General features: G+C 38.8%; 2 protein-coding genes across 2 annotated transcripts; both read right to left on the bottom strand.

Moving 5' to 3' along the window:
- Positions 1–368: 368 nt before the first annotated feature.
- Positions 369–6,152, bottom strand: LOC127775803 (CMP-sialic acid transporter 3). The gene is made up of 16 exons (XM_052302106.1): positions 5,979–6,152; positions 5,625–5,841; positions 4,783–4,899; positions 4,500–4,556; positions 4,089–4,166; positions 3,909–3,953; positions 3,577–3,636; positions 3,237–3,359; positions 2,579–2,656; positions 2,381–2,450; positions 1,783–1,890; positions 1,407–1,540; positions 1,255–1,325; positions 1,070–1,118; positions 911–995; positions 369–795 (listed from the first exon to the last, which is right to left on the bottom strand). Exons 2-15 carry the CDS (start codon positions 5,790–5,792, stop codon positions 945–947), a joined length of 1,209 nt encoding a protein of 402 aa, XP_052158066.1. The 5' UTR covers positions 5,793–5,841; positions 5,979–6,152; the 3' UTR covers positions 369–795; positions 911–944.
- A 2,549-nt stretch (positions 6,153–8,701) lies between these two features.
- LOC127763425 (uncharacterized) lies at positions 8,702–11,638 on the bottom strand. Its single transcript, XM_052288126.1, has 2 exons — positions 11,235–11,638; positions 8,702–9,537 (listed from the first exon to the last, which is right to left on the bottom strand). The coding sequence occupies exons 1-2, from the start codon at positions 11,632–11,634 to the stop codon at positions 9,458–9,460; spliced, it is 480 nt and encodes a 159-aa protein (XP_052144086.1). The 5' UTR covers positions 11,635–11,638; the 3' UTR covers positions 8,702–9,457.
- Positions 11,639–18,078: the final 6,440 nt, after the last annotated feature.

Here is an 18,078-nt window from a genome sequence, read left to right as displayed (position 1 = left end):
GATGCACATATATTCTTGCTACAAGATCATTAATACCTAACTTATGAAAAAAAAAACTCTATTCTATGCCACTAGTATATACCAAGTTCTAGCTCAACGATTTATCGACTTCATTAATCATTTCTATAACATATCTAAAGTTTACACATACAATTTAGATTTAAATTCAAATCACCCGGCAAAAAGATTTAAATTCAAATCTAAATATTTTTAAGTTCAATGTTTTAATATTAAAAATTTGTACGTATAAACTTTTCTGGTCCGCGCTCGAACGCTTGCCCTTTACACCCAGGCAGGATGCTCGAAAAACACATTTAATCCATCCATAAAGGACGAGCCTTTCTCAGCAAATCAGTCGGCTCTTGTCATGCAACAACTGTACAGTAAGTACAGCACGGAACAGCATCTGTTTAAATTACTATGCAAGACTTGCAAGGGAACATATTGCTGCTGCTATCTACAAAACCAACACAAACGAATGGAATGGATGAATGCTGCTTCGATTCAAGCTTTGTAAGTGTGATCTCATCACACGCAACAACGCTGAAGGTATCCTTCATCCCCCCGCTACTCTATATCAGTAAACTCACACGATTCGGTTGCGCCACTGAATTAGATATGCAGAGGTGTTCTTGCCACAGTTAACTCAAAATGGCGAACATTAGGTCAAAAAGAAGGCTATGAACACCATTATAAGCTTTCAACTCTCTACTTCTCTAATGAGGACTGTGTTGGTAAGATGTATGCTGCTTCTCCTTGGTGTGGAACCAAGCTGAATTGTATCAGTTGGCAGCTCTGTCAGAAATGTGAGCTAGTTAGGAGAGACGTAACTAAATCAAAGGATGGAATGAGATTAAGATTATACTGGACTTTCTTCGCAAAAAAAAAAAAGAGATTATACTGGAATTACACTGTGCCAAGAAGAAAACCTCAGGAATAGAGGATCAAACAGGAAGAAGTGGCTGCCTCTCATCAGTACCGTGCCTGTGTTTAGCCTGCATTGTATAGATCCAATGATTTGTATCCAAAGAAAAAACAGGGCAGTTTTGAATTTGATGTGAATAGTTACCTCAGTAGCAATAGAATCAGACACGTTGACAACTACAGATTCCTTCGATCTGAGGAACAAGGCATCCATCAAACCAAATATATTACTAGACAATCATGGAAATAGCAAATGGATTTCTACTGATGATAGACCACGGCATGGAAAAGTGACAAACTACAATGTTCTATAGTGTTAAGAATCCAAACCTGTGCTCATGAGCATCACCCATCTCAATTTTACTGCTCGGAACTTCATCCTTAATTTGGTTCGAGAGATACTGAAACAAAAACACCAGAAACATGTAAAATCACTGAAAGAGTCAGTACTAATTGACTAGACAGGAAAAAAGAAAGGTTACCTGATGCATAGATATAATTACTATTGATATTGCAAGAACAAAATTTATGGTCAGAGTATGACCAAACAACACAGCAGATGCTACTCCAGTAAAGATTGTGGCGATTGTTGATGAGTACTTCTTCAATATTGTATCTGCAGTCAGCATTAATGTGTTTTAAATGAACTGCAGTACAATTACCAAAACTGGCATATTAAAACAAAAACTCATAAAAGCAGATTTAGCTTATCCATGTAGGTGAGATCTTAAGACATAATCACAGCTTTGCATACTAACTTTACCAAAAAAAACTGGTCAACTGCATCCAGAACATGTACGAAAACAGACTTCAAGGATATTAAAAAGTACCATTTTAAGAGTCAAAGGGAAAACGTACCTGCATATTTGAAGAAAAATGACGATAGTATGCCCTGAGCGGCATTGTTGCAAATAAGAAACATTGTGGCCTTTGAATGCCCTTCCAGAATATTAAAGCTACTAGGACCTGGACGAAATTACATAATAAGTGATCTTTATAGCACCGAGTAATGCATGACACAAAAGAAAAGTACATAGCTATAGTGGCATCGTAGAAGTCAAATGGTTGATACATATGTACAAGAGGACATTTCAGAGAAAACACAGTTAAGGTACAAGATTTCGTTGCGCATATTGTCATCCTAAAAGCATAGTTGATTGAATAATTGTGACAAAATGGAAAGCAAGAAGAAAGAGATTCCATTAATTAAACTATTGAAGCACTTTATTATGATCTATTAAATTGTAGCCATACCGAGGTGTAAAGAACTAAAGATATATATCACAAAACGACTGAATTAACCAAATAAGTACCCTATCAAAATCCAAGCAGGCATAGGGCTAGTAATTAAAAGTAAAGTTATTGACAGCAGATCACAACACATAATTTGGAAACTATAATATGCAAAAAAAAAAAATGCATTTCTTATCATGAGATATAAATTCTCAACAATTACCTTGGATGATGGCAGTGATCACAAGCCCTAGGAAATTAAATATTGCACCATATCCATACAGAAATAAGTTCTGTAAACATGATATGACAGTCATGACCCTTGAAAAACAATAGCTTTAGGAGATACAGGCTGATAGTTTAGTACATTATCATTGAGTAGCACATGGTGACTGCAGGATAAGTATGCATATGGTCATACCTGAAGATATATACTGGTATCAAACTGGCTTTTCAGAGCCTTTTCATTGTAAACTGAAGCCAATGCAGGAACTGTTACCTGATTGCAGAAAATGTTAGCATGGAACATTAGATTGTGTTGGCTATTTCTGTTATATAGGAAAAAAATTGAGCAATCAAATGAAATTAAGCTTGTTTTTCCAATGTGAAGTATTCAAAAGCAATAATGTAATCCCATGTGCTGAGAACTACTGTAGCTATTTTACTCTGTCAGTTTACCACAAGTTCTTAATCCTACCATGCTACATATTTTTAACTATATGTGAATCAATAAAATGCAAAACACTGGTTCAAAGCACAACATATAAGAGTTCAAGCATTGTATCAATAACCCAAATGTCTACTCGTCTATAACTATATGCAGATAAAGAGCAGGCCAGATATAGCATCATTGTATCGTAATCTACGGACTACCAGAAAGCCTTGCTTGAGCTGGGCATGAAAATGAACTCTGAAAACTAAAAGTTAACCTACCTTCCCAAATTACACAGAAGATACATTAGTCTAGTCTAAACCTACATGTTAAATAGAGTAGCACACCATGCACTAATCAGATATAAGAGGATGAAAGGAGGTACAAGAAAAATGAATGAACAAATGAACCAATAGACAGAACTTACGAAAAATAATGTGTATAGGTAGGCACCAGCAGCAACAGGAAGACCAAGTGTACTAGAACCTTCAGGCAGTGATTTGAGCTGATTAACCGATATACCAATCAACAAAAGAGCAAGGGCTTCCCACTGTCAACACGCCATAGTATGATGTCAATTACATAAAGTTTGTGGTGTTGCAAAAATATTTATTAAGAGTTAGATATTAATAGATAGATGTAAAGAAAAACAGGAAGCCAATCGGCTTAAATAAAAAACCACATTTGGACCACCTCTACTTTTAAATCCTGAAAAAAAAGCTCAAAACTGATTAACATGACAAATGATAATTAAAAACCAAACCTACCTGAATTGTGGAGAAACGCCTCCTCATTATCACCTTTAGGAGCACAGCAATCACCAGAACCTAAACAACAAATGTGTGATGACCAATACAATCAAAACGTAATTCACATGTTGCCAAACTCCAAAGAAATGATGAAAATCAACTAGAAAAATCACAAGGTTGGGAGTTGGGACTATTAGGAGCTTAATAGCTTTTCTGAAAACAACATGGACAAGTGTGTGCATGTGCACGTACATACATGTGTGGGAGGTGGGTGAATGCACCAACGTTGATGCTATGTAGCTACTACAACAGTAAGATAATCTTTGAAAAAAAAAGAGGGTATACCATACCTTGAGATTACCCAACATTTTCACTGTTGCAGGATTAAAATATAGCTGCACAAGACAGGATCAATGGTTAGAAGAGCTGCATCAGATTGAAGGTAGGCAAAAGAAAGATCTCACAGATTGGTTCAAAGAAAGTCAAGTTCCCACACGGTCTGTAATTAAGAGGTCTTTATGATCCTATACCTGCATTACAAACTTCATGTAATTGTTGATAGCATAGAAAAGAGCAGGAACTGCAAGAAGAACATTGTTGCGAGCAGCCTGCCAAGTGAAGAAGAATAATTATGATGGCAGAAAAAAATCACTAACTTCTTGCAACAAATGGGAGCATATGGCCAGTAAGAAGTAACACATGATTAAAAGATAGCTTTCTATGTAAGTTTTAATGCTTTCTGCCAAATGACAAGTTGCCCCATAATGTATTCGCGTGCGGTTTATACTGTTAGGCAATGAGGATTGACTACCTCTCTTCAAAATAAATAGTGAGTACTTCAACTGTGGGGTTTGCAAGAGAAATCAATATTTGAGATTTAGACCAGGCAAGGAATCACCTGATCCAATCAGTAAGCATGGCATACTTGATGGTTATATTACCTGCATGAATGTTGAAACTGTGAGAAATGGCTTCTCTCCCACCTTTAGGCGCCTGGCCTGCAAAGGGCAGAAACCGATTTGACTAGGATATCCAAGAATTAATAGAAACAGAATTCTTTAGTAATCAAGGTTGCAATGAAGTTCTAAGACATGAAAAACAATCAATATTCCACTTGCTTAGCAGTACATGAAGAAAATGCATCTTGCAGTCACCAATAAACAAGTATAGGAAACAACCGTATAAACAAATACGCTTAATGGAACAATAGAAGGTTTTACATACCTGGATGCATAGCATGATGATGGCAAAGATAATTTTTGTAATCTCTGTCAAGAAGTTTACACTAACTGGGCTAAATTTGAACTTCCCATCCACTTTACACATGTACACCAATATAGGCTGCAGAAAAAGAGGTAGAGATGCGTCAGGCAACATAAGAGTTCATAAAGTGGCAACAGAGTAATGACTTAGCAAACATTTCTATGGATGTGCTCAGATGGCTAAATAACTCAGCAACAAGTTGTGTTTCAACAGAATGTTCCAAAGTTTAAGATCTCTAGAGATATCTAATAAGCAATGAAAATGATGGAATGATAATGACAGTAGTAACTAGACATTCATTCTTTTCCTAGCAGCTAGTATGTGTATCTAGACATTAACATTAGCTCAGGAAAGAATACAAGTCATCAAAACCCCAAATAACTACTGGTTGTTCACGTACACAGATCAATGAAACCGATCATGGTGTGATGTGATAATACATAACACTAGACATTTACATGACGCTCATTTTACCAGACATCAGCACAGTTTAATAACATTAACACATTCATAGAAAAAGTAGTCACAGACTCATGGCTAATTAGTAAGTTTTTGTTTAGCATGAACTGTAGCTAAACAAATGCACAGAGGCACAAACTTTGGTACCATTACAGTTTCACTGAGCAGCAAGCTACTAATCCTAAATCTAAATCCTCTCAATTCATTATCTCACGCAATCCACCAAAACCAATTCAGTCCGCGCGCAACACCTGGCGGCGATTCGGGACCAGGCACGCTGATCAGACCACCAAAACCCAGTGCAGGAAGAGGGGGGGGGGGGGGGGGGGTGAAGCATTATCCACCTGTAGGCCGGCAAGGACGCAGTCGCCGGAGACGAGGAGGACGTTGAGCGCGCGCTGCCTCGACGACACGGAGCTCCGGTGGATGTCGTACGCCTTCGACACCGCCGCCGCCGCCATCGGCACCTGCACCTTCGCGTGGCACACTCTGCATTCCACCTCCCCGCTCATCTCCCCCACCGCCGCCTCCCCCAAAACCCTACGATTCCGATCTCTCCCGCTACAAATCACCCAAAAACATCAGCAAAATTCACCAAAAAAATCGAGAAAAAAAACAAAACAAAATAAAATAAAATCAGAAACCGCCCTGGCCGGGACGAACTAGGGTGGGGGGAAAGGGAGGCGAGGCGAGAGAACCTATCCTCTGGAGGCCACCATGGGAGGGAGCTCGTTGCTGGGCCGAGGTGGGAGGAGGCGATCGCGATTCGAAGCTTCTAGAAGGCGCGAGTCGGCGGGGTGGGGGCAGACACGGGGAGCGGAGGCCCGGAGAGGGAGAGGAGTGGGAAAAAAAATTATGTAAATATAAAATAAATAATTATTCGGAGGAATATCCCACGAGAACGAAAGGGGAAGGGACTTTTATGTGAGGTTTGTGTGTTTCTAAAATGGACTCTTGAATTTTACTGATTTTCAAAATGGTCCTCGTAGCATTTTTTTTCTCCTTTTTTTTGGGTGAGGTTTTTGCTGATTTGGGATGGAATCAAAACCCAGGATATGTGTGATATCCAAGTGTCAGTAGAGACTTTCGGTTTAGAGGGAATGTTTAATGGCTAGTGCTAATAGATGAGTATTAGCTGTTGTAAGGTCTTGTTTTGTCGAGTGCTGGTGGATGATGGATGAAATTCAGTTTATGTCAATTGTTGGATGTTATAAATGAATGAATTAGATGTTAGAGAGTTAAGAGTTTGTTTTGTAAAGTCTTGAAGAAATGGTTATGAAGAAAGTTGTCAAAGAGATAATAAACTTTTAGGCCTTGTTTGAATAATGGGTTAGGGAAATGTTTTTTCACCCACCAAAAAGCATCTTTAAATCCTAACCATTTATTCTTACTCTTCCATTTAATCCTAACATTTCATTCATTTCCCTATCTCAATCTCACCCCTTATTTCCCATTGTCCAAATATACCCATAGGAGCTTAGGAAGTAACCATGATAATAAAAAAAAATATCTTAAGCTGAAAAGGATGAAATTTAAAAAGCACTAAGTGGTGAAGAGGATTTTGATGCTACACCATATTCGCCATGATTACAACATTAGGCATATCATCTTTCTATAAGGTGGATAATTAGTATATCCTCATGGAATGTTGGAAATATATAATTTACTTTTTTCTAATGTGGGCACCAAGCAATTACCAAACAGGAAATATTGTACGAATGTGTCATACTATAGTGCATTACCATATATGTATTACAGCATAAAATTCATTAGCTGGGTCGAAATACAAATCTATAAATTGATTTTTTAAAAAAAAATATTAATGCGATCCTTTTTCGTAAGGAGAGTTTGTTCGACCCATCCAGCATAAAAAAATCAAATAAGCAGGAATGCAAAGGTCTAAACTGACAATTGCCACGGCCCTTTCTGCTTGTTCACCGGTCACCACCATGGACGAGACTTGCTGAGAGAATCGCCAATAGAGACGACAAAGTGGAGACCTCCCAGACATGGAGACCTAACATTCCGAAACTGCCACCTATCCTCCTCAATCAATTCACAGAAAACGGGGGGTACTACCGGTATTTCGCCACTGCACAGGTGCAGTCATACCGAACAGGCAGGCAGGATTAAACTCAACCCGTTTCATGCAGGTGTGAGTTTTTATATCTAACGTTTAATTATTTGTCTTATTTAAAAAATTTATGAGTTTAAAAATAATAAATCACTCATAAAATATTATTTATGTTTTATCATCTAATAAATATAAAAATATTCAATATAAAAAAATAAATAAAATAGATAGTTAAATGTTAGACAGAAATTCACAACTGAATAGGATAGGGGAGTATAGAGTATACACGACGCTTGGGGATGCGTAATCCAGAGTCAAGGCTCCACATGGAAGCTTCGGAAATCATCGGGACCCATGCGCGCGCCACGTGTCCCTGCTACCAGCACTGGCGACTCCTCACCGACAAAAAAACGAGAGCCTCTTCCCCCTCTGTACAGTTGTGAATACAGTGGTTTTCTGTAAAACTGCACAGGAAATGCTATTGAATCTTACAACTACAGCAAAAGGAGATCTTACATTGGAACTTTGTTGTTCTTTTTTATAAAAATAAAACTTAGTAGTAGATTAATGTTGGTTGGTTGCTTTGGGCAGATATTTTAATTCCTAAATTTAATCTTAAGAGTTGAGTATGAAGCGAACTTAGCCTGAGTTCGGTAGATCAGGTTGGGAACTAATCTCCTCCGCACGGAAAACGAAGCGGTCCATTAACGCGTGACTAATTAAGTATTTGCTATTTTTTTCAAAAATGGATTAATTTGATTTTTTTTAAGCAACTTTCGTATAGAAATTTTTTGTAAAAAACACACCGTTTAGCAGTTTGAAAAGCGTGCGCGCGGAAAACGAGGGAGACGGGTTGGGAAAAGGTGGACCCGAACACAGCCATAGAGCAACCAGAATCTACCGTCACCTTTTTAGTTCAATTTGTGATAACACTTCAGCATATTATAGTTCTTTTTTTTTAGCTGAAACTGTTTGGAGAGGTGGAAGTTGGAATTCTGCAAAACAAGCCCTTAGGTCCTGTTTGGCTAATGGGATAGGGAAATTATTTCCCACCCACTAAAAGACATCTTTAAATCTTAACCATTCATTCTCCATCTTCCATTTAATCCTAACCATTCATTCATTTCCCAATCTCAATTCCACCCCACATTTCCCATTATCCAAACACACCCAGTTTGTGGCTTACCCAATTTTTGCTAGAGTTTTGAGGGTAGTTCTGAAATTACCAAAATTTTAATAAGGTTGTGTTCGTACTGATATGTGTTTGGTTTGTTGTCTTGCCAAATCTTTATAATGTTAAAAATGACAATAAAGTGAACACACCGTGAATCTGACAATGAACTGGATATAAGCTCTGAATTGCTAATAGTAGGATCTGAATTGGATAATTTGTGGATCCAACAAGTTCATGCAACAGTGTTATCCCAGCAGCATAATCCAATCAAATCTTTTACCAGTCTCAAACTGAAAGCATTGAGAATGGGGATACAGGCATACAAGTTCAGTAGCATCACATGGTAGTACTACACAATATCAGCAGCTACAGTTTATTGTTAGACTGCATGGATAAATCATTTTTCGGAGCATACTATCTGCAAACTTTGCAGTATAGCAGAATCTTCTACTTCAAAGCAAATGAAAATTAAACAGAATATCAGAACAAAGCCATACTGAAACTGATCCACCCATGGATCAGCCAAACCCCCGCCCCACCGGTACAGTACAGCAATTGGTGCTCCTAAAGATCATGACAAGAGCAAAAACTAGCAGGTCTCGCAGTTGCAAACCCTGCACCATGCAGAGACCTCCATGAGGAATGACAAGCTTCTGATGCCTTCAGAAAAGCTCGGACCACGGATCACCTTGAGTTTTCTTGCTGTTCCGTGGGGTGACCAGTCTCCTCCCCTTTGAAGTTTTGCGAAATAACTGATCGATCGTGTTGCCTCGATAACACGAGGCATAAGCACCTCATCAGTGTATTTGCTCACCTGACCTCAAAACCATATAAGTGAAATTCTTCAACTTCAACCACCTTCATTTCCTCCCGTCAGTAGGATAGACATTATGAGATGAACCAGCAGACAGCCAACCACCAGTCCACCACTAACTGCAGAGTTTCACAGTGCATGCCACTGCCTGAGCCCAATACTTCAGTCTAGCCTTCACTTCCTTTGGGTCATCACCTATAAGAATTCAGAACCTATTGATCAGCAAAGAACAGTATGGCTTTCATAGAGTAGATACTATTATAGTTTGCCACACACATCTCAATATCAAACATCTCGATTAAACGGACAGTACATCTAATAGCTACAGAGAACATGCTTAGGTACTGTTTATTTTAGAAATAAAATTTTACATTCTTGATAGGAAGAATAGAATTTCTTCAAATTTGTTTTTGAGAGAAGAAACATGTGTTGGAAAGGAGAGAAGCATAATTTCCTGTGGGGCTACTCTTGCTTTGCTTGCTTGTGAAGATTGTTTTGCAGAAGACAGTTCGCACTTACTAAGAAAAGAGACATCATGAACAAAGCAAATCTGTCTTTTATCTTGAGTGCTCTACCTGAGAATGTAAGCATTGTTTCCTTCATTTCCTATGCTAAAACTTCCATTATCCCTTTCCTGTATGTGTATCAATTCAGAGAACCGTAACTTTCTAAAAAAAATTTTAGAGAACCATTGAATTTACAACAACCAAAAGGTTGGCACAATTTGCAGTCTTGAGTGTCTAACATCCTCATTTCTTTATGAAACAAAGCAAAAGAAAGCGAATCTGATTCTCTCCGCCTAAACAACTTGTGCTGTATGTGGTACAAGATGCAAGCGTCATCAAGACAACAGAAATCCTAACTCCACTCTCCCCCACCAGAGAGAGAGAGAGAGAAAGAGAATGATTGAATCAATATCCTAAGAATAAGGGTTGAATACAGGATACAACAATTGGTATTAACTGTGCACGAGAAAGTTGGCAAATTTTCAGCGGATTTCCTTAAAGAGCTACAACAAGCTGGTATCCAAAACATATATCCAGCTGGAATTGCTGTTATAAGTTTGTTATAATTATTACAACTGTGCATCAGTTGAATAGAGCAAACCATCAATTCATATGCACAGGGCAATCAAAATCGAAATTAGGCATCCAGTAATCTCCAACAAAATCCAGGGTGTTCAATATAGCCTGTAAACTGGGCATCGATTGTCTGCAAGCATGTTGCTTGAAGCCTACTCCATTCCGTTATGAATATCTCATATCTTTTATTCATTGCGAGCATCAGATTTCAGGATGTTTATTCATTGTTAGTGCCATCCTATAGCAAAGCCACTTGTTAAAAAAAAAACAGTGGTGTAATCTACACAGGATTCAACGAGCAATCTAATGGAGAAACCCACCTGATATAATATTGCAAACATACTCTCATCCTACCTGGGTAGAACATAGGATAATCAATTCTTTCACGATCAACTAAGTCTATACTACTTCGCTACACATATCTCAATATCAAACATCTCACACTTCAAATGGACCAAAAAATCCAAGAGATGCACTTGATAGTGCATTGGCAACGGGTGTGTGGTTTCAACCCAAGTTCCCGTGTTCAATTCTCGACACGCTCACAATTTGTTCTTAAAAAATGTTTGGAGGGACGTCTCTCCCTTCAAATCTCGTTTTTCTTTTTTGGACCCAAAAATCCAAACCCTGCATCTGACGTCCCAAAAATTCACCTCTAAACCTCTCAAATCATACAGCTCCAACAAAACAACAGAAAAAATCGATCACACACCTTCACAACCAAGAAGTAATCAAGTATATATTCACACAATCCCAAACCTAGAACATTATCAGAATCAAAATCTGCACGGGGGGAGGGGAAAGCTTTACCGGGGCCAGAGATTCTCCAGTTGGGGAGCGGCGGCGTGGCGGGCGACTCCGGCTCCTGCCCGGGCGCCCTCTGCTCGTCGAGGAACCTCCGCGTCATGGAGTAGCAGAGCTCCAGCGCCGGGAGCGTCCCGCACAGCTCGGGGATCTCGTGGTAGGCGAACCCGAACCCGAGGTCGAGGCAGCCCTTGAGCTCCTCCAGGTCCTCCTCCGTCAGGCTCCTCGTCCTCCCCACCGCCCCTCCCCCTTCGCCGCCGCTCCCGGACGCCGCCGCCGCCTCGAGCATCACGAAGCTGCTCCGCCGCCGCTGCTGCTGCCGCCCGCCGGACTTGGCGGCAGCCGTGGCGGGGAGCTGCGGCTGCGAGGAGAAGTAGGCGGCGGTGGTGGTGGAGATGGCCGCCATTCTTTGCTCCGATGCTCTGCCTCATCAGGGGGGCTATTTATAAAGAGGTAAAAAAAATATTTCCTGGTTAAAAAATTGCTTTAATTAGGTGACATTTTTTTTTGGATTAGTTTTAGGTGAGTGCTAATTTAGCAAGGATTTCTTTTTTGGAGTGTGTTTGTTGTGTTTTATTTAAGCTGGCTCTATTTTAGTCATGCATCCCTAATTGCAGTTATCTGTCTCTACAGTAAAGAGCAGAAGTTGTTTTATTTTTCTCATGTTGGTATAAATAATTGTATCATTTTACTTTAACTGCTTAGTTATAAAGGAAAAAAAAACTTCGGTATAAGCATATTACCTGGTACCTGGATGCTCCCACCGTGCACAAATATAACGGATTTTTGGATTGTTCAACACAATTTAAGCTTAAGTTGAAATTGCTTTGATGTCATTAATTAAGATTTTACTTGATTGAAAAATTATGATGTCTAGCGAAGTAGCGATGCAACTACCAGTGAGCAATAATAGTGGAATTTATACTCCTAATTTTCGTAGATAATTTTTAAATCATAAAATGCCCAATATTTATATTTGTGAAGTAGAGATCACTTGATAGTGTAGTGGTGAGGATGTGTGGTTTTAACCTGAGATCTTGTGTTTGATACTCAACATGCTCATAATTTCTTCTTTTAAAAATTTAGAAAAGTTTCTCCCTCCAAATTATTATTTTTAATTTGTGAACTATATATATATATATATCACAGTTGATATGTGCATTTTGGGATATTAAGAAAAGATAATAATCCTAGTACTAAATCTATATGCATTCAGTGCACGTAGATATATGTATACACACCACTTGCCCATGCGTACGTGCCAGAAATTATGTCGGAGCACTCGACCGGAGGAAGGTGACGTGGACTGAAAATTACGCGCACCTTGACTGCGCTTGTCGTGGGGGACGGGCCCACCTGGCAGGGAGCCGGGCATCATTAACTACTAGTGGCCGCATGCTGAGCGGCATAATTACTCCGTCTGGTCTCTGGTGACGTGGCACTGTTTTCCCCCTGCCATTAATTACATCTAGTAGTCCACTGTGATGACACTATCGACGCATGCATGCACTTTCTCATCGATCTTACGTGGTACTCTTAGCTACAGTAGATAATATACTTACACATGTAAAAATCACATATTTTACATGTACATTATACAGCGCATTGAACTTGTAAATGTTTTTGTTCAGATCACTTGGAATTGGTATATATACTAGTACTTAATATATAGAGAAAATTCCCTATCTAGCATAAAAAAAAAGGTTGCTCTTCCCTCTATAGCACCCAAACTTAAAAAGTTACCTATCTAGCCACTTATAAAATTTTCCTTCCCTATGTAGCACTTCCGTTAGTTTTTACACTTGACGGTGTTAACTAGCAAGAGAAAAGACAGTTCTACCCTTATTTAGTTTTCAGACTTACCCGTACATGGTCGTTGGTATTTTAGATGTGTTTTCTCTTGATTTAACGTAACACTGCAAATATAACATGTTGATCCACTCTTTTGAAAAAAAATAATAATTATCCTCTTGTGGTTTCACTTGTCATTAATTAACTTAAGCAATTAATAACCAACATCATGTATAGGCAAGTCTGAAAAATAAAGAAGGGCAAAACCGTCTTTTCTCCTGCTAGTTAACACCGTCAAGTGTAAAAACAAACGGAAGTGCTACATAGGGAAGGAAAATTTTAGAAGTATCTAGATAGGGAACTTTTTAAGTTTGGGTGCTATAGAGGGAAGAGCAACTTTTTTATGCTAGATTGGGAATTTTCTCTAATATGTACTTACTCTCTGCTTTACAATATACTAGTAGATGTTTTGGGTTTTAAGTATTAATATTTTTTACCCTAAAAAATAAATATTAATATTTTGGCAAATTTATTTTTGACAAACTGATATACAGTAGAAAATAATTAACTAATTGATACTCTTGCTGGTTAACCCTACTTTCGAGTTTCGATTCCAATATTTAATTTCTCAAAAAGAAAATCCAATATTTAATCACACTTAAAGCTATAAGCTTAATTACTCAGTAATATACGAGGACTCGATCGATCGCGTGTGGCTGACTCTGCTACGTGTACTTAGGTGGGGCCCACGGGAGAGGAAAAGTGGGCCCGCCCGCGCTACGTGGATGGATAAGCTCGCCGGGGAAGTTTGTGGCGGAGGAGCGGCGAACGCCGGCGACCCCTCGCACACGGCGGGTGTCGGCGTCGGCGGCGACGACGACGACACAGCAATGCATGCATCCACGTGGCGAGTGTGGGCCCCACTCGAACGGCAGAATCTTCCTCTGACGTGCCCCCCTGCGTGGGCTCGACCAATCCGTAGCCAACTCTCTTAGATCCACGTCAACCTCGCTGCTATTGGACAATTTAGTTGATCAGCTGCCAAGCAGGATAAATACATGAATCAATCGCATGGATAAACTCATAAACATAAATCTGTTTTTTTAATTAGTTCACAACAAAGACTCATTGCGTCACATCACTGCACACGTAAAACCACATTCATACTCTCGTGAATACCCTAACACACGCTCTAAGTGATGAAAATCAACGGTACAACTTTGACCTTACTAAAATTAAAATTACGTTGAAAACCAACCTGCATGTGCGTAATATTTGTGAATATCAGGATTTAAATTCTCATGGGTAGAGTCATGTGCCTACGACACCACCACCATATACCACCATATCGCTGATGTTTCCCAAAGATAAATCCATTTTCTACGGACAAACTTACCATCCACTTGCATGGAACCTGCTACATAAGAAACATAGCCGTAGTTTTTTTTTCACTTTTCATGACGAAGTAAAACGATATGATCCACCCGTGGTTTTTTTGTTCACTTTTCATGACGAAATAAAATGATATGATCCATCCATCCATCGATAGTGCCATGCATACTGGTAAAGTGGGAAGTCACCATCGATATCAAAAAACCAGCTGCAATTAATCTTGTAATAATAATAATCCAGAAATCGATTAATTACAGCCACGCATAAACCGGCAAGTGAGGATTCGGCCCCACAAAACCCTTTTCTTGTGGCCAAAAGTTAATCCCAATTTTAAACCAAAAAACTTTAAGCCAAACGGGTCACTACCCTCTTTTTTTCTATCTCCAAAAGATTCTCCACTGGACCACCACTATATCACTAGCTATATAGTCAAATAAAGTTTGTTCGGTGAATTCAACCTTTTGTTTTTGATTCGACGAACTACATTACAATATATATAATGTGACGTCGACTTGTGCATGTCTTGGTGTTCACAATAAATTTATAGCAATTTAACCACAAGACCAAATAAAAAGTTGCAAACGCTATCAAGCTAGCTAGCTACCAATTTCAAACTTGGAAGATTTGTCGGCAAAAAATGGCACCTGAATTTCCTTGACCACTAGCCTTTTTACTGCACGAGATCAAATGCGTGATGGATATTTGCTATGCATGCAGCTGTTCTTCAGAGATGTGTGTGCTTCACAAATCTGAAGAACTCGAATGCATATCTTCTTCAGTATTTGTATTAATTAAACTGTCGCTGTTGATCACACACGTATGTGTGCTTCAGTAAGTGTGAGGCTGAGAGAAATCATGCAGAGAGTGAGAGATCGATCGATCAATTGATGCAGTCATGTAGCCTGTATATGTATGTGTACTATGAAGTCACTGTCAGGTTCAGGGATATACTGAGGAATAATTCTCAATTACGATTGATCCGTTTCTTAATTGGGGTTAATTAATTGCACTGATGGATGGATCACTTGTGTGGCTCTTGTAGCTTTCGTCGTGTACAGTTTTGCATGGTCATGTATTAGCCTTCAACTGAAGAATTGAGGTGCTAGCTAAGCTAGCTATAGCTTCTGAACCTCACTTGAGAGAGAAGTGTGCCATTTGAAGGCTGAAAGATGGCATAAACTGGTGATGATCATTATCACAGATCGGCACTAATCATCATTACTTCCATAAAGATGCCATGCATTATTTTCCCTGCTTTAGGGGCACTAATTAATTAGTTTAAGTTCATCGATGATCGGCAGGTGGCTGATCAATATGGCCCTATATGGTCAACAGCCACCATATAGCGGTGCTACTAGTATGTACTATCATGTAGTGCCAATAATGAGAAAGTTTTAGATTTTATTTAGTTCCAAAAAGTTCAGTAAGTTTCATGAATATTTCAAGTTTCACTATTCATAACTTACTGAACTTTTCATCAGGTCCTAGCAAGAAGATTAATCCTTTGTTATCTAGTATCATCATAGAATTTTGAATTAATCACATATTCGTATCTTACTGAAGATTAATCCCAGCAGAAGTTATGAGTATTTTATCTAGTATCATAATATTTCAAGTTTTATCAGGTCCCAGCAAGTTTCAGTTAGCAGTTGATCTGAATAATGCAAATGTTTTACTTGTGCCAATATTATATATACTCCCAAATCTAATTTGCTATCAACCTATCAGCTTGAACCACATTTTAAACTTCATTTCACATTCATGACACCTCTGATTTCTTAATCCTGAGCTGCTAATCACTGAGATAGCCGCATGCGGCGCATCCATGCATATGCAGAGCAGTTGATCCCTGCACATTATTCTAGGCAACTAGTAGTACTAATCCTGAAGATAATTAGGGATTGATACTACTCAATAGCACTAATAATCAATCAGTCAGTCAATCATGCATGAACTAGCTAGTGCTGCAGTTTTTTTTTTTTTTTTGGTTGCGCCTGTTCTATATGGTTCTAGCTGTTGAAGTGGGTCTCGAGATTGTAATTTAAGCAGCAAATGGTGCAAGCCGTTGGCCAGTTTCAGTTTCAGTATTTAATCTGCTTGTCTCCAAATCCAAAACCAGCCACCCTAAATCCCTAAATAAATCTGTTTTAGTTTGGTCCCATGAACTTAAAAACTATCATCATTATTCTGCCGACTTTCCGTTAGATACAGAAGAGAAACACAAGAGAAGAAAGTCTGAATATGGATTGCATGGGCACACATAACTAGATAAACAGAGGGGAGTAGATAACGACTTCAAAGGATTAACTATGATATTTCTGAGCATCATATAAATTTTATTGCATAACAAGAAGCTGTATAAATTTTAAGAAGAAACAACTCTTTCTGTTCACTGAAATCTCAGAGCTTATACAGTTAGAGCTAACAGTTGGTACATGTTCTCTGAAAGTCTGAAAAAACAAGGTCGGTACAGGTCAAGTTCAGCTATTAACTGTTGGATGGGGGATATATATCAATATATCATACTGTACAACTATATATGAGGCCGGTGCACATGCAGGAGGATATCGATCATCTCTGACGTGCAAGCCAAGATATATATCTGCAACGACAAGAATTATAGCGATGGGCCGGCACAAAACTGGCTCAACTCAACCAGACTCCACCTATCTATCTTGCTGGGAACTTACCTGAATCATCCATTGATTGAGAAACGAACAGGGCTCTTCTGGCTAGCTTCACAAGATGGTGGACTAGACGATCTGGGTTCGAAGCCTCATCTCTTCTAATTATTTGATATTAGTTCATTCCCTAATATTCGTGTTTTTTTAATCATCCATTGAAAGATTTGTGCTACATGCTGCATGAACTGTCTGATTTTGCAGTATAATAATTAATGCATTCATGTAATGGTTTAATGTGCAGTGAAGCTGTGCATGGATTTTCATGGGTCTAGTTGAGCCCAAGAAGGCAAGAGTGGTCTGAAACTGAAAGCCTGAAACTGCAGTGATACAGTGGTAGTATCTCTCTATATGTTGTGCCAAGCAAACCTCCTCATATGATATTTAATTTGATATCTAGATATGTATTTGGTCCTCCTTTCAGTAGTAGCAATCACATCAGGGTTAGTTTAGCTCAGCCTGTTTAGAGTGGTATACTTAATTATGCAAGCCATGGCCAAGACAGGGTGTTATGAAAAGGTGTAGTGTGGTGGATGTACCCAGGAGGTAGCCACATTGATGTGGAAGCTTCTAATTAACGGTACTAAGTACCACACTAATAAAGAAAGAATGAAAGGTCTTTTCTTGTATGTTTAATTAGAAAGGAAGCATGAAGCAATGATTGGTTGAGCTGGAGGAGACCTAGGCCTGCAGCAACAAAATAATGTAGATCATTGGAAGGAAACTGTCTGGTTATAGCATCACTGAAACGGCCATTTAAGATTTCAGAGAAAATGATATAGTAGTAGTATGGAGCACCATATGAATACCACACCTAAGTTTGCAGACATTTAATACTAACCAAAATGCTGGTAATACCAACAAACCACTCGCAGAGGAGGATTGTTGAAATCACAACAATGCAAGCTCATCGTTTTGCTTATGCTGATTATAAACCATAACGGTTTATCAATGATAAAAAAAAATATTGTAGTAAACCTTTTTAT

Source organism: Oryza glaberrima, chromosome 1 (assembly GCF_000147395.1).
Source record: "Oryza glaberrima chromosome 1, OglaRS2, whole genome shotgun sequence".
In the NCBI taxonomy this organism is placed as follows: Eukaryota; Viridiplantae; Streptophyta; class Magnoliopsida; order Poales; family Poaceae; genus Oryza; species Oryza glaberrima.
This window is presented reverse-complemented; position numbering and strand designations above follow the sequence as displayed.

What these genes read in the sequence shown, in the direction of transcription:
- LOC127775803 (XM_052302106.1), bottom strand. Translation starts at nt 5,792, where the DNA reads ATGAGCGGGGAGGTGGAATGCAGAGTGTGCCACGCGAAGGTGCAGGTG. An exon ending in AAATGTTGGGTAATCTCAAG is followed by an intron (nt 3,637 to 3,908) that starts GTATGGTATACC and finishes TTTGTTGTTTAG; the next exon opens with GTTCTGGTGATTGCTGTGCT. An exon ending in GGTGATGCTCATGAGCACAG is followed by an intron (nt 1,119 to 1,254) that starts GTTTGGATTCTT and finishes CTTGTTCCTCAG; the next exon opens with ATCGAAGGAATCTGTAGTTG.
- LOC127763425 (XM_052288126.1), bottom strand. Translation starts at nt 11,634, where the DNA reads ATGGCGGCCATCTCCACCACCACCGCCGCCTACTTCTCCTCGCAGCCG. An exon ending in CTGGAGAATCTCTGGCCCCG is followed by an intron (nt 9,538 to 11,234) that starts GTAAAGCTTTCC and finishes GAATTCTTATAG; the next exon opens with GTGATGACCCAAAGGAAGTG.